We start from the raw sequence: 13298 nt of genomic DNA, 5'->3' as shown, positions 1-13298 counted from the left end.
CTCACACACAGTGCAGGTGCTCACACACAGTGCAGGTGCTCACACACAGTGCAGGTGCTCACACACAGTGCAGGTACTCACTCACAGTGCAGGTGCTCACACACAGTGCAGGTGCTCACACACAGTGCAGGTGCTCACACACAGTGCAGGTGCTCGCACACAGTGCAGGTGCACACACACAGTGCAGGTGCACACACACAGTGCAGGTGCTCACACACAGTGCAGGTGCTCACACACAGTGCAGGTGCACACACACAGTGCAGGTGCTCGCACACAGTGCAGGTGCTCACTCACAGTGCAGGTGCTCACTCACAGTGCAGGTACTCACTCACAGTGCAGGTGCTCACACACAGTGCAGGTGCTCACTCACAGTGCAGGTGCTCACACACAGTGCAGGTACTCACTCACAGTGCAGGTGCTCACTCACAGTGCAGGTGCTCACTCACAGTGCAGGTACTCACTCACAGTGCAGGTGCTCACTCACAGTGCAGGTACTCACTCACAGTGCAGGTGCTCACTCACAGTGCAGGTACTCACTCACTGTGCAGGTGCTCACTCACAGTGCAGGTGCTCACTCACAGTGCAGGTACTCACTCACAGTGCAGGTGCACACACACAGTGCAGGTGCTCACACACAGTGCAGGTGCTCACTCACAGTGCAGGTGCTCACTCACAGTGCAGGTACTCACTCACAGTGCAGGTGCTCACTCACAGTGCAGGTACTCACTCACAGTGCAGGTGCTCACTCACAGTGCAGGTGCTCACTCACAGTGCAGATACTCACTCACAGTGCAGGTGCTCGCACACAGTGCAGGTGCTAATCTATATTTGAAGTTTTCGTGACTGCAAGAATCCATACTCTTTGTTTCTTTCGGTAAAGTCACGTGGGTATAAAAATAATAATACAATAAAACAATAATAAATGAAAACAACTCAATTAAATCACGACGTTTCGGAGGCAACACAAGTCTCCGTCTTCAGGTGGGACCGTCACAGCCAAATTTACTGCATCAAGTGAAGAGAAATCCAAGAGACAAGACCTTAAATACTGAATTTCGATTTAAAGCTTTCGTGACTGCAGGGATTCATCTTCTTGGTTCTTTCGGTAAAGTCACGTAGAAGGGAAATAATAAAATAATAATAAAAATTACATAATAAAATACAATTGTATTGTATTTTATTGTTTTATTTTAAATTTGGCTGTGACGAAATAATAAAATAATAAAAATTTTACATAATAAAATACTATTGTATTTTATTATGTTTTATTTTATTACTTTGATTTATTTTTATTATTTTATTATTTTCCTTCTACGTGACTTTACCGAAAAAACCAAGAAGATCTTATATATACTGGTTTAGGGGAGGGGGGAGGAGCTTATCTAAATGTGTCTGGGAGGGTGTGGGGGGGGGAAGTGGGCGGGGCTAGGAGAGTGTGGGGGGGGGGGGGAAGTGGGCGGGGCTATGAGAGTGGGGGGAGGAAGTGGGCGGGGCTAGAAGTGTATCAGCTTTACCTTTTTTTCTAGCCCCGCCCACTCCAGCCACCCTCCCAGTCCATGACTGCCACATTTAGATAAGTATAAAATAAAATAAATTAAATCACGACGTTTCGGGCGCAACACAAGCGCCCGTCATCAGGTGGGACAACCACAGCAAGAAGCAACTGCTGAAGCTTAGGACCCTGGACCCCCTCGTCCTGCTTGTCCTTCTAAGGGCCGGGACGCTGTGCGGGCCAGTGGTGAGACTCTGGGACTCCCGGCTCTACGTCCTTGTGAGGGCGAGTTCCGAGGAAGCCAGAGTCCAGACCCGCACCTTGGTTGGGTCGGGTCAGGTAGCCTCCCCTAGGGGGATTGTAGCCGGAGGACCCCAGAGCATAGCCAGAGTAGTGTATCTAGGCTGTGTACCTAGGCTGTGTACCTAGGCTGTGTACCTAGGCTGTGTACCTAGGCTGTGTACCTAGGCTGTGTCGCTAGGCTGTGTACCTAGGCTGTGTCGCTAGGCCGTGTACCTAGGCCGTGTACCTAGGCCGTGTACCTAGGCCGTGTACCTAGGCCGTGTACCTAGGCCGTGTACCTAGGCCGTGTACCTAGGCCGTGTCGCTAGGCTGTGTACCTAGGTTGTGTACCTAGGCTGTGTACCTAGGCTGTGTCGCTAGGCTGTGTACCTAGGCCGTGTACCTAGGCCGTGTACCTAGGCCGTGTACCTAGGCCGTGTCGCTAGGCTGTGTACCTAGGCCGTGTACCTAGGCCGTGTACCTAGGCCGTGTACCTAGGCCGTGTACCTAGGCCGTGTCGCTAGGCCGTGTACCTAGGCCGTGTACCTAGGCCGTGTACCTAGGCCGTGTCGCTAGGCTGTGTACCTAGGCCGTGTACCTAGGCCGTGTCGCTAGGCTGTGTACCTAGGCCGTGTACCTAGGCCGTGTACCTAGGCCGTGTACCTAGGCCGTGTACCTAGGCCGTGTACCTAGGCCGTGTACCTAGGCCGTGTACCTAGGCCGTGTACCTAGGCCGTGTACCTAGGCCGTGCACCTAGGCCGTGCACCTAGGCCGTGTACCTAGGCCGTGTACCTAGGCCGTGCGCCTAGGCCGTGCTCCTAGGCCGTGCTCCTAGGCCGTGCGCCTAGGCCGTGCGCCTAGGCCGTGCGCCTAGGCCGTGCTCCTAGGCCGTGCTCCTAGGCCGTGCTCCTAGGCCGTGCGCCTAGGCCGTGCGCCTAGGCCGTGCGCCTAGGCCGTGCGCCTAGGCCGTGCGCCTAGGCCGTGCGCCTAGGCCGTGCGCCTAGGCCGTGCGCCTAGGCCGTGCGCCTAGGCCGTGCGCCTAGGCCGTGCTCCTAGGCCGTGCTCCTAGGCCGTGCGCCTAGGCCGTGCTCCTAGGCCGTGCGCCTAGGCCGTGCGCCTAGGCCGTGCGCCTAGGCCGTGCTCCTAGGCCGTCTGCCTAGGCCGTGTGCCTAGGCCGTGTGCCTAGGCCGTCTGCCTAGGCCGTGTGCCTAGGCCGTGCTCCTAGGCCGTCTGCCTAGGCCGTGTGCCTAGGCCGTGCTCCTAGGCCGTGCTCCTAGGCCGTCTGCCTAGGCCGTGCGCCTAGGCCGTGCTCCTAGGCCGTCTGCCTAGGCCGTGCGCCTAGGCCGTGCTCCTAGGCCGTGTGCCTAGGCCGTGTGCCTAGGCCGTGCTCCTAGGCCGTCTGCCTAGGCCGTGCGCCTAGGCCGTGCTCCTAGACCGTCTGCCTAGGCCGTGCGCCTAGGCCGTGCTCCTAGGCCGTGTGCCTAGGCCGTGCGCCTAGGCCGTGCTCCTAGGCCGTCTGCCTAGGCCGTGCGCCTAGGCCGTGCTCCTAGGCCGTGCTCCTAGGCCGTGCTCCTAGGCCGTCTACCTAGGCCGTCTACCTAGGCCGAGCGCCTAGGCCGTGCGCCTAGGCCGTGCGCCTAGGCCGTGCGCCTAGGCCGTCTACCTAGGCCGTCTACCTAGGCCGTGCGCCTAGGCCGTGCGCCTAGGCCGTGCGCCTAGGCCGTGCTCCTAGGCCGTCTGCCTAGGCCGTGTGCCTAGGCCGTGTGCCTAGGCCGTCTGCCTAGGCCGTGCGCCTAGGCCGTGTTCCTAGGCCGTCTGCCTAGGCCGTGTGCCTAGGCCGTGCTCCTAGGCCGTCTGCCTAGGCCGTGCGCCTAGGCCGTGCTCCTAGGCCGTCTGCCTAGGCCGTGCTCCTAGGCCGTGTGCCTAGGCCGTGCTCCTAGGCCGTGCTCCTAGGCCATCTGCCTAGGCTGTGCTCCTAGGCCGTGTGCCTAGGCCGTGCTCCTAGGCCGTGCTCCTAGGCCGTGCTCCTAGGCCGTGCTCCTAGGCCGTGTGCCTAGGCCGTGCTCCTAGGCCATCTGCCTAGGCCGTGCTCCTAGGCCGTGTGCCTAGGCCGTGCTCATAGGCCGTGCTCCTAGGCCGTGCTCCTAGGCCGTGCTCCTAGGCCATCTGCCTAGGCCGTGCTCCTAGGCCGTGCTCCTAGGCCGTGCTCCTAGGCCATCTGCCTAGGCCGTGCTCCTAGGCCGTGCTCCTAGGCCGTCTGCCTAGGCCGTGCTCCTAGGCCGTCTGCCTAGGCCGTGTGCCTAGGCCGTGCGCCTAGGCCGTGCTCCTAGGCCGTGTGCCTAGGCCGTGCTCCTAGGCCGTGCTCCTAGGCCGTCTGCCTAGGCCGTGCTCCTAGGCCGTCTGCCTAGGCCGTGTGCCTAGGCCGTGCGCCTAGGCCGTGCTCCTAGGCCTTGTATCTAGGCCGTGTACATAGGCCGTGTACATAGGCCGTGTATCTAGGCCGTGTATCTAGGCTGTGTCGCTAGGCTGTGTATCTAGGCTGTAACAGAGTATCAGGACTGTTGGAGTGTTGTATTATAATAAAGAAGTTACCTCTACACGTGTCTCTGGAACCCATTACACATGTGTTGTGTGTGTGTGTGCACGGCAGGTACACTGGTGATGCGCGTGGAGGCTACAGATGCTGACGACGCCTCGTACGGGAATGCGGCGAAGCTGGTGTACACGCTGCAGGAGGGGGCCGAGTATTTCAGCATCAACGCCAGCACAGGTGCTCGACTCTCACACTCACCTGCGCTCACGAACACTCGCGACAAAGGCAAAGATGCCACGTGTAGCCTCAGCCCGACTTCTTGGGGCAAGTGCTGTTGTTAATGCTACCCCCATCCCCTCCCTTTGATGCTGCTAATCCTGCATAATGCATGGGCATAATATGACTTTGAAACCCCCCGCCCACCTCCTACGCATTTCACAAGTAGTGACTAATCCCATATCTGCATTTCCCATAAATATGCTAAATTCCTCTTGATATGCAAATTATTTTGTCAAGGCGCTCTTCTTCCCCCTCCAACCCAGCTTAAATATACGCTCCAAGCTTGGTGGTGTTTCATTCTTCACCTGAGGACGGCTGCTTGCGTTGTGGCCGAAACGTCGTGAGAATTGTATTTTATTATCTTTTATTTTTATTATTTTATTACTTCCCTTCTACGTGATGACTTTACCGAAAGAACCAAGAAGATGAATCCCTGCAGTCACGAAAGAAGCTTTACATCGAAATGCAAGTGCTGTTAGCGAGTAGCAGCACCTATGAAGGCCGGCACGGCACACGAGGGGGTGGGTGGCCAGCACCACGCCCCCCAGTGGCGATGTTTACTACACACCGCATCAGGTACTCATTTGAGGCTGAGTCGACCTAGGGGAGGCCCAGGACTCGTTTAGATAATCGTCACTGATGGTGGCCGTGAGCAGGAATGGAACCCCGATGGCCGGGTGCGTAACCCAGTGCGCTACCCACTACACTACCCACTACACTACCCACTACACTACCCGCTACACTACCCGCTACGCTACCCGCTACGCTACCCGCTACGCTACCCGCTACACTCCCCACTACGCTACCCACTACACTACCCACTACACTACCCACTACACTACCCACTACGCTACCACTCTCCCATTTATATATAAAGATCCCCCGTGTAGCCTTCACATACTGTAGGGGCAAGCACCGTTAGCGAGCACCTATGAAGGCCGGCACGGCACACGAGGGGGTGGGTGGCCAGCACCACGCCCCCCAGTGGCGATGTTTACTACACACCGCATCAGGTACTCATTTGAGGCTGAGTCGACCTAGGGGAGGGAGGCCCGGACCAGTGTCCGATAATCGTCGCTGAGTGTCGGTGGCCGTGAGTGGGAATCGAACTCGGGTCGCCGGGTTCGTATCGCTCCCCGCACCTCACCCACCCTCACCTGTGCCCTCACCTGTGCCCTCACCTGTGCCCTCACCTGTGCCCACCCTCACCTGTGCCCTCACCTGTGCCCTCACCTGTACCCTCACCTGTGCCCTCACCTGTGCCCTCACCTGTGCCCTTACCTGTGCCCTCACCTGTGCCCACCCTCACCTGTACCCTCACCTGTACCCTCACCTGTGCCCTTACCTGTGCCCACCCTCACCTGTGCCCTCACCTGTGCCCTCACCTGTGCCCTCACCTGTGCCCTCACCTATGCTCATTTCTACCAACCCACCCCCGCCAGGTGAGCTGCACACGGTGCATGGCAACCTGGACCGCGAGGCGTTGCCGTGGCTACGCGCCGTGGTGACGGCCCGCGACATGGGCGGGTTGCAGGGGGGGCTCGTCGCCACGGCGACCGTGAGCGTCACCCTGGGAGACGTCAACGACAACCCGCCACGCTTCACCAACGGTGAGGAGATGGGGGGTGACGTCACTGACCGGGGTACTCACTCACAGGTACTCACTCACAGGTACTCACTCACCAGGTACTCACTCACCAGGGTACTCACTCACAGGGACCGCCCTACGTAGCCAACCGCCATGATCAGAGGTGCAGGGGAAGGGCAACAAACTATGGGTGTCTGTGTGGTGAGTCTATGTGATGAGTCTATGGGTGTCTGTGTGGTGAGTCTATGTGATGAGTCTATGGGTGTCTGTGTGGTGAGTCTATGTGATGAGTCTATGGGTGTCTGTGTGGTGGGTCTGTAGGTCTCTGTGTGGTGAGTCTATGTGATGAGTCTATGGGTGTCTGTGTGGTGAGTCTATGTGATGAGTCTATGGGTGTCTGTGTGGTGAGTCTATGTGATGAGTCTATGGGTGTCTGTGTGGTGGGTCTGTAGGTCTCTGTGTGGTGAGTCTATGTGATGAGTCTATGGGTGTCTGGGTGATGAGTCTGTGGGTCTCTGGGTGATGCGTCTATGGGTCTCTGTGTGGTGAGTCTGTGGGTCTCTGTGTGGTGAGTCTGTGGGTGTCTGGGTGATGAGTCTATGGGTGTCTGTGTGGTGAGTCTATGGGTCTCTGTGTGGTGAGTCTATGGGTCTCTGCGTGGTGAGTCTATGGGTCTCTGTGTGAGTCTATGGGTCTCTGTGTGGTGAGTCTATGGGTCTCTGTGTGGTGAGTCTATGGGTCTCTGTGTGGTGAGTCTATGGGTCTCTGTGTGGTGAGTCTATGGGTCTCTGTGTGATGAGTCTATGGGTCTCTGTGTGAGTCTATGGGTCTCTGTGTGGTGAGTCTATGGGTCTCTGTGTGGTGAGTCCATGGGTCTCTGTGTGATGAGTCTATGGGTCTCTGTGTGAGTCTATGGGTCTCTGTGTGGTGAGTCTATGGGTCTCTGTGTGGTGAGTCTATGGGTCTCTGTGTGGTGAGTCTATGGGTCTCTGTGTGGTGAGTCTATGGGTCTCTGTGTGGTGAGTCTATGGGTCTCTGTGTGATGAGTCTATGGGTCTCTGTGTGAGTCTATGGGTCTCTGTGTGGTGAGTCTATGGGTCTCTGTGTGGTGAGTCCATGGGTCTCTGCCAGGCCACGTGCACCTTGAGGCCACGTGAAGTGTCGAACGCCCGCTGGCAGGAGGTCACGGGGCAGACCCAGCAGGTGCCACGGGTCGACTGACCGAGATGACCGAGATGACTGGCTGATGCACCACCTGTGCCCCCTACTGTGCAAACTTGCTGTGCTTTAGCCACCCGGCGCTCCGCTCGTTGTTGTGAGCGTCGCTCCTCCGCCCTCTGTTGTTGTTGGAGAGTGACTGCCTCCAACTGCCCAGTAGCGTCCTTCACGAGCCTCCTCCACTGAGGCCGATCTTGACACCGCTGGTACCGGTCATCGGCAAGTCCACTCAGCTCCACGTCCCCCCGTACCAAAACACAGGCACTCCTTGACATACGAGATAGACGCGTTCCCGGAAAAGGGACGCGTATCTCAACATCGCGTTAGCTCAACAGCAATTTCCCCGTGAGAAAGAATGTGCAAAGGGAGCGGGTTTCGGGAATTCCACTCACACTCGCAAAACATAATCGCCTTCATTGTCCTCGCCGATATCAACACAATACGTGTACGTCAACACGATATAAGACGTTAAATTAAGAGGAAAATCACGTAAACTCTCATCTACTTCCTATAAAGCGAAAATTAAGAAATACGGGAACACATTCCTGCTGCGGAGGGAGCTGGTAGGAACGTTGTCGGGTTGCTCGGTCAATGGCCTGCAGGGTCAACGGCCAGGGCGTGGTGTGTTCCGCAAATATGGCCGACTGTGAGGGCGGGCACAAGCCGGCGTGAGTAGGTGAAACGTTGAGTTTTATAAGGGCACCACGGGGTGACCAGCCCCTCCCCACCCAGCCCCACCCCACCCAACCACCACCCAGCCCCACCCTCCCCACCCAGCCCCTCCCCACCCAGCCCCACCCCACCCAACCACCACCCAGCCCCACCCTCCCCACCCAGCCCCACCCCACCCTCCCCACCCAGCCCTTCCCCACCCTCCCCTCCCCACCCAGCCCCTCCCTCCCCACCCTCCCCTCTCCACCCAACCCTTCCCTCCCCACCCAGCCCCTCCCCACCAAGCCCCTCCTCACCCTCCTCACCCAGCCTCTCCCTCCCCACCCTCCCCTCCCCACCCAGCCCCTCCCCACCCTCCCCTCCCCACCCAGCCCCTCCCTCCCCGCCCAGCCCCACCCTCCCCACCCAGGCCCTCCCCACCCTCCCCTCTCCACCCATCCCCACCCCTCCCATTTTTGGATTCACGACGGACGGACGGACACAATAATCCGTGTGGGCTGGTGTAACCAGGAGGTTGCTACCAGTGTAACTTACTAGTAACTAAGCCCGAGTTGCCTTGTTGAGACGAGGCGATGAGTGATGGTGTACATGTAGTGGTGGTATTGACGTGCGCCGACTGTGACAGTGATGGATCACGGGGCGGCGCGGGGTGCGGGGTTGGGCACGCGTTGTGGGCGTGGTGTGGACGCGCGCGCCGGGAGTGACAGATGACGAGGCGGCGCGGAGTGAGTGGTGAGGCACGATGAGATGTGGGAAAAGAGGATCGTAGCCAGCACCCGGCGATTGGTCGAATAAGTGGGTGCTCGCAGCGACGTCCGCAGGTGGGGTATAAAGGGGGACGCGCGAGAGCACTCGGGGAGAGTTACCCAGTTGAAGACCCGAAGACGGAGCTGAAGACCTAGTGAAGCCGAGCAGCTCAGTGGCGTTAGTCGCCGAGTAGCTAAGTGGATGTTGGTCATCCGAGTAGCTCAGTGGCGTTAGTCGCCGAGTAGCTAAGTGGATGTTGGTCATCCGAGTAGCTCAGTGGGCGTTAGTCGCCAAGTAGCTAAGTGGGTGTTTGTCACCCGAGTACTAAGTGGATGTTGGTCATCCGAGTAGCTCAGTGGCGTTAGTCGCCAAGTAGCTAAGAGGATGTTGGTCATCCGAGTAGCTCAGTGGGCGTTAGTCGCCAAGTAGCTAAGTGGGTGTTTGTCACCCGAGTACTAAGTGGATGTTGGTCATCCGAGTAACTCAGTGGGCGTTAGTCGCCAAGTAGCTAAGTGGGTGTTTGTCACCCGAGTACTAAGTGGATGTTGGTCATCCGAGTAGCTCAGTGGGCGTTAGTCGCCAAGTAGCTAAGTGGGTGTTTGTCACCCGAGATACAAAGTAGGTGTTAGTCACCTGTAACCAAGTTTGATAAAATAAAGAGTGTGTTACCCGTGAAGTCGTCTCCCGTGGAGTTACTACATTACAACTGGCGTCAGAAGTAAACCTGTCTTCAAGAAGTATGGACACAAGGAAGACTACCCGTACCCACGAGCGAGGTCGGGATGACGACGGCGTACCGGGGACACCAACCTCGGGAGGAGAGGACGAGGAGTGGCCGCCGATGCAGCACCTCGCGGTGATGGCCGACGCTCTGCTTGCCTCCGACACCAGCCTCCAAGACGCACACTCCCGGTTGGCGGAGTTGCTGCTCGCCGCCGCTGCAATCTTGGCCGAGATCTCCGTTCCAGCGGGCGGGAAAACGGCTGCGGGGTTGGAGGAAGGAGCGAGGCTGGCGGGATCCCGCCAAAAGGCGCTTCGCGCCGAAAGTCTGGAAGTTCCCGCCGTTTTTGAGGGGCCGCCATTGATTGGCGGGAAAGACGGACGCCACGTGGCCGGACACCTCCGCGCAGCGCAGCCCACGTCATCAGCGCGCGCCGGAGCCCTCCATTTTGCGCCTGACAACCGAGCCGACATTTTACACAACTCCAGCGGAGCGCGGGAAAATCTCTCCGACGTCGACGACGATCGGGTCCTCCAGCAAAGATTGCCCGCGCTGTCGGCGTTCAAGGCGGATGGGGGCGACTGGGGAGCCTTCCAACGAAGGTTCCTCGCTCATCAGGAGATGTCGGGGTGGTCCGACACCACTGCCCTGCGTGCGTTGCCAGCGATGCTTGACGACGACGCGCTTGCAGCCTTCACATCTGCTGCAAGGTCGTCCCGCTCTACGCTCCAGGCCGCACTACACCTGATGGCGAAGGTGTTCGGGCCGCCCTCCACGTGTCGCCACCAGTTCTACGATCGGCGGAAGGTGGCTGGGGAAACGACGCTAGCCTACCGCACGGCACTGCTCGCCTTGGCGGACGCGGCTTTTCCCCGCATGGATAAGGAGGGGAAGGACGCCATGGTGACGGAGCAGCTGCTGGTGTTGGCCCACGAGTTGGGGGTCCCCATCAACGTGGCAGACGAGATGGAGATCTGCTCCCTGGCGATCGCCACGAGCATTCATGCGTACGAGGTCCTCAAACGCAGGCCGGGGGTCGTCTGCAAATGGCCGGGGAACGCGGCACTGGCCGCCACGATCGCCGAACCTCAGCCAGCTGCGGTGCAGGAGCGGGCCTTCGCTGCATCGCGTCCGGGGGAGTGGAGAACGGGAGGTCGTTCGCCCACACGTTCGCCCCGCAAGCTGGAGCAACCGAAACCTACGACGTCCGTCGTCTGCTACAACTGCGGCCTTCGGGGTCACGTCGCAGCCGGGTGCCGGGCCCCGCGTCCGCGCGCCGCAGGACCACGTCGGGACGACGACCAGGGCCAAAAGTCATCCCAACAAAACCCGGCAAGTCGCGGCACCTCACACGTTCGGTCCACAAACACGGCACATTCGGGTCGCCGCTTCGCGGTGGGGGGTTCGCGGCTGGGTGCCGGGGGTTCATTTCGGCGAGGGGGGTCCGTACGCGGCCCGCAAGCAGTCGAGTGGTCCGAATTGGCCCACAGGATCGTGGCTGCGTCAGCCGGGTCGTCCGTGGTAACGGGGTTCATTGACGGGGTTGAGGTCCGGGTGCTTGTTGACACGGGTGCGTCGGCCACCATCATCTCGGACCTTATTTATAACATTCTTCCCGTCCAAAGTAGACCCCTTCTGCCAGTAGACGTGCCATTTTATGCGGCGAATGGGGGATCCCTGGGGATCATCGGCCAGATTCGGGCGACTATTTGCATTGGGGACATTAAATTAGCGGGCCCTATTTTTGTATCATCATCGCTGGCCGTTCCCTGTTTGCTAGGTACGGACTTTTTGTCAAAAATGCCCATCAAAATTCTTATTGATCAGGCCTGCATAGAGCTTCCGTCAGGTCGGCGGGTTGCCTTCTTGTCGAGCCCTATCAAAGTGCGCACGGTTTGTGCGACGGTGCAGGCGCTGGCGACTCACACTGTACGGGTACCCCCGGGATCGCAAATGTTAGTACCCCTTCGGTTCAGGAAGCCACTCGAGGTGGGTGCGGAGGCACAGGGGGTGCTGTTGGGGCCGTCAAACAGAGCCAGTAAGGGCCTCGACTTAGCGGTTGCTCAAACCGTGGTGAGAGGGGACAGTGAGCCGTTCGTGATGGTCCTGAATACGGGGTCGCGGCCGGCCGTAATTGCGCAGGGAACGGTGCTGGCTCACGCCGCGCCGCTGCCCGTTGAGGAACGGCTCGTGGCTCAAGCAGATTTTACTGTCGAGTCGCATCCTCAAAGTGATGAGGGGACTGAGTGGCTGGACTCGCTGTGTGCGGGTTCTGCTAACTTGTCCGGGGTGCAATTGGGAGCATTGAGGGGTTTGCTCATCGAGTTTGCTGACGTGTTCAGCAAACATAAGTACGATATCGGCTGCACTGACCTGTTGCGCCACCACATAGCTACAGGGGACGCGGCCCCTATTCGTCAGAATCCCTTCCGGCTCAGCCCGGCCGAGAAGGAACATGTGCAATCGGCGGTTAATGATATGTTGGCGGCCGATATCATTTCGCCCTCTTCTAGTCCGTGGGGTGCTCCTATTGTCCTAGTAAAGAAACAGGACGGGTCCTTGCGGTTTTGTGTCGATTTCCGCCGCTTAAACAAAATCTCGATGGCGGACGCGTATCCGCTCCCCAGGATGGATGAGTCGCTGGATGCCTTGGCGGGAGCGCAGTTTTTTTCCACACTCGATCTGCTTTCTGGATTTTGGCAATTGCCACTCGATAACGAGTCTAAACCTAAAACTGCTTTCCGGACACCTGGGGGCCTTTTTGAATTCAACCGTTTGCCCATGGGCTTACATTCCGCTCCCGCCACGTTCCAGAGACTCATGGAATTGGTTTTGTCGGGCCTCCAATGGGATACCTGTTTGATTTATCTTGACGATATTATCGTCTTTAGTCGGACTTTCGAGGAGCACCTCCAGCGACTGAGAGCGGTGTTCCTCAGGATGCGTTCCGCTAAGCTTAAATTTAAACCGGCTAAATGTTTTCTGCTTCGGGAATCGGTCAGGTATTTGGGCCATATCGTGAGTCGTTCAGGGATCTCGACGGACCCTGCTAAGACGCATTGCGTCAGCTCATGGCCAACGCCAACCTCGGTCACGGAGGTTCGTAGTTTCATTGGTTTTGCCTCCTATTACCGTCGTTTTGTCAAGCAATTTGCCACCATAGCCAAGCCCCTGCACGCTTTGACGGCTAAGGGTGTGAGGTTTCACTGGGGGGCAGAGGAGGAGGATGCGTTCTGCTCCCTCCGTGACGCTTTGGTGCAGGCTCCCCCCTTGTGTTACCCCGATTTCACACAACCGTTTTTGCTTGACACGGACGCCAGCAATACGGGTATCGGGGGGTGCTCTCACAGTTGGTCGGGGGGGTTGAACGGGTGGTCGCCTACGGTAGTAGGGTTCTTTCCCCCGCAGAACAACGCTATTGCGTAACTCGTCGTGAATTGTTAGCCATTGTGTTTTTTACACAGCAATTCAGGCCGTATCTTTACGGCCGTCATTTTACGGTCCGCACGGACCATGCGGCTCTACAATACGCTATGCGCGTGGCGCAGCCATCGGGCCAATTGTCCCGATGGTTGGAGGTCCTTCAAGACTACCAATTCACGACGATTTACCGCAAGGGGTTGCGGCACTCAAACGCGGACGCCTTGTCGCGGTTGCCGCCGTGCACGGACTGCACATGTTTGTTGGGATCAGCGCGGTGCAAACCCCCGGTCGCCGGCACCCCGGGAGTTGCGCTCGCCGCCACTGACACCCCGGGAGAGGACG

The 13298-nt window shown here is 58.3% G+C and overlaps 1 protein-coding gene across 1 annotated transcript in view; it reads left to right on the top strand.

Moving 5' to 3' along the window:
* The window catches only part of LOC144952865 (cadherin-7-like), an 84448-nt gene that overhangs the window by 24175 nt on the left and 46975 nt on the right, over window positions 1-13298 (top strand). The window contains exons 5-6 of the mRNA XM_078883336.1: window positions 4426-4545; window positions 6030-6197. Coding sequence (XP_078739462.1) covers window positions 4426-4545; window positions 6030-6197 — 288 coding nt within the window. The remainder of the gene's footprint in view (window positions 1-4425; window positions 4546-6029; window positions 6198-13298) is intronic.

Source organism: Lampetra fluviatilis, chromosome 70 (assembly GCF_964198595.1).
Source record: "Lampetra fluviatilis chromosome 70, kcLamFluv1.1, whole genome shotgun sequence".
Classification (NCBI taxonomy): Eukaryota; Metazoa; Chordata; class Hyperoartia; order Petromyzontiformes; family Petromyzontidae; genus Lampetra; species Lampetra fluviatilis.
The sequence above is the reverse complement of the archived record's forward strand: the minus strand, read 5'-3'. Positions and strand labels throughout refer to the sequence as shown.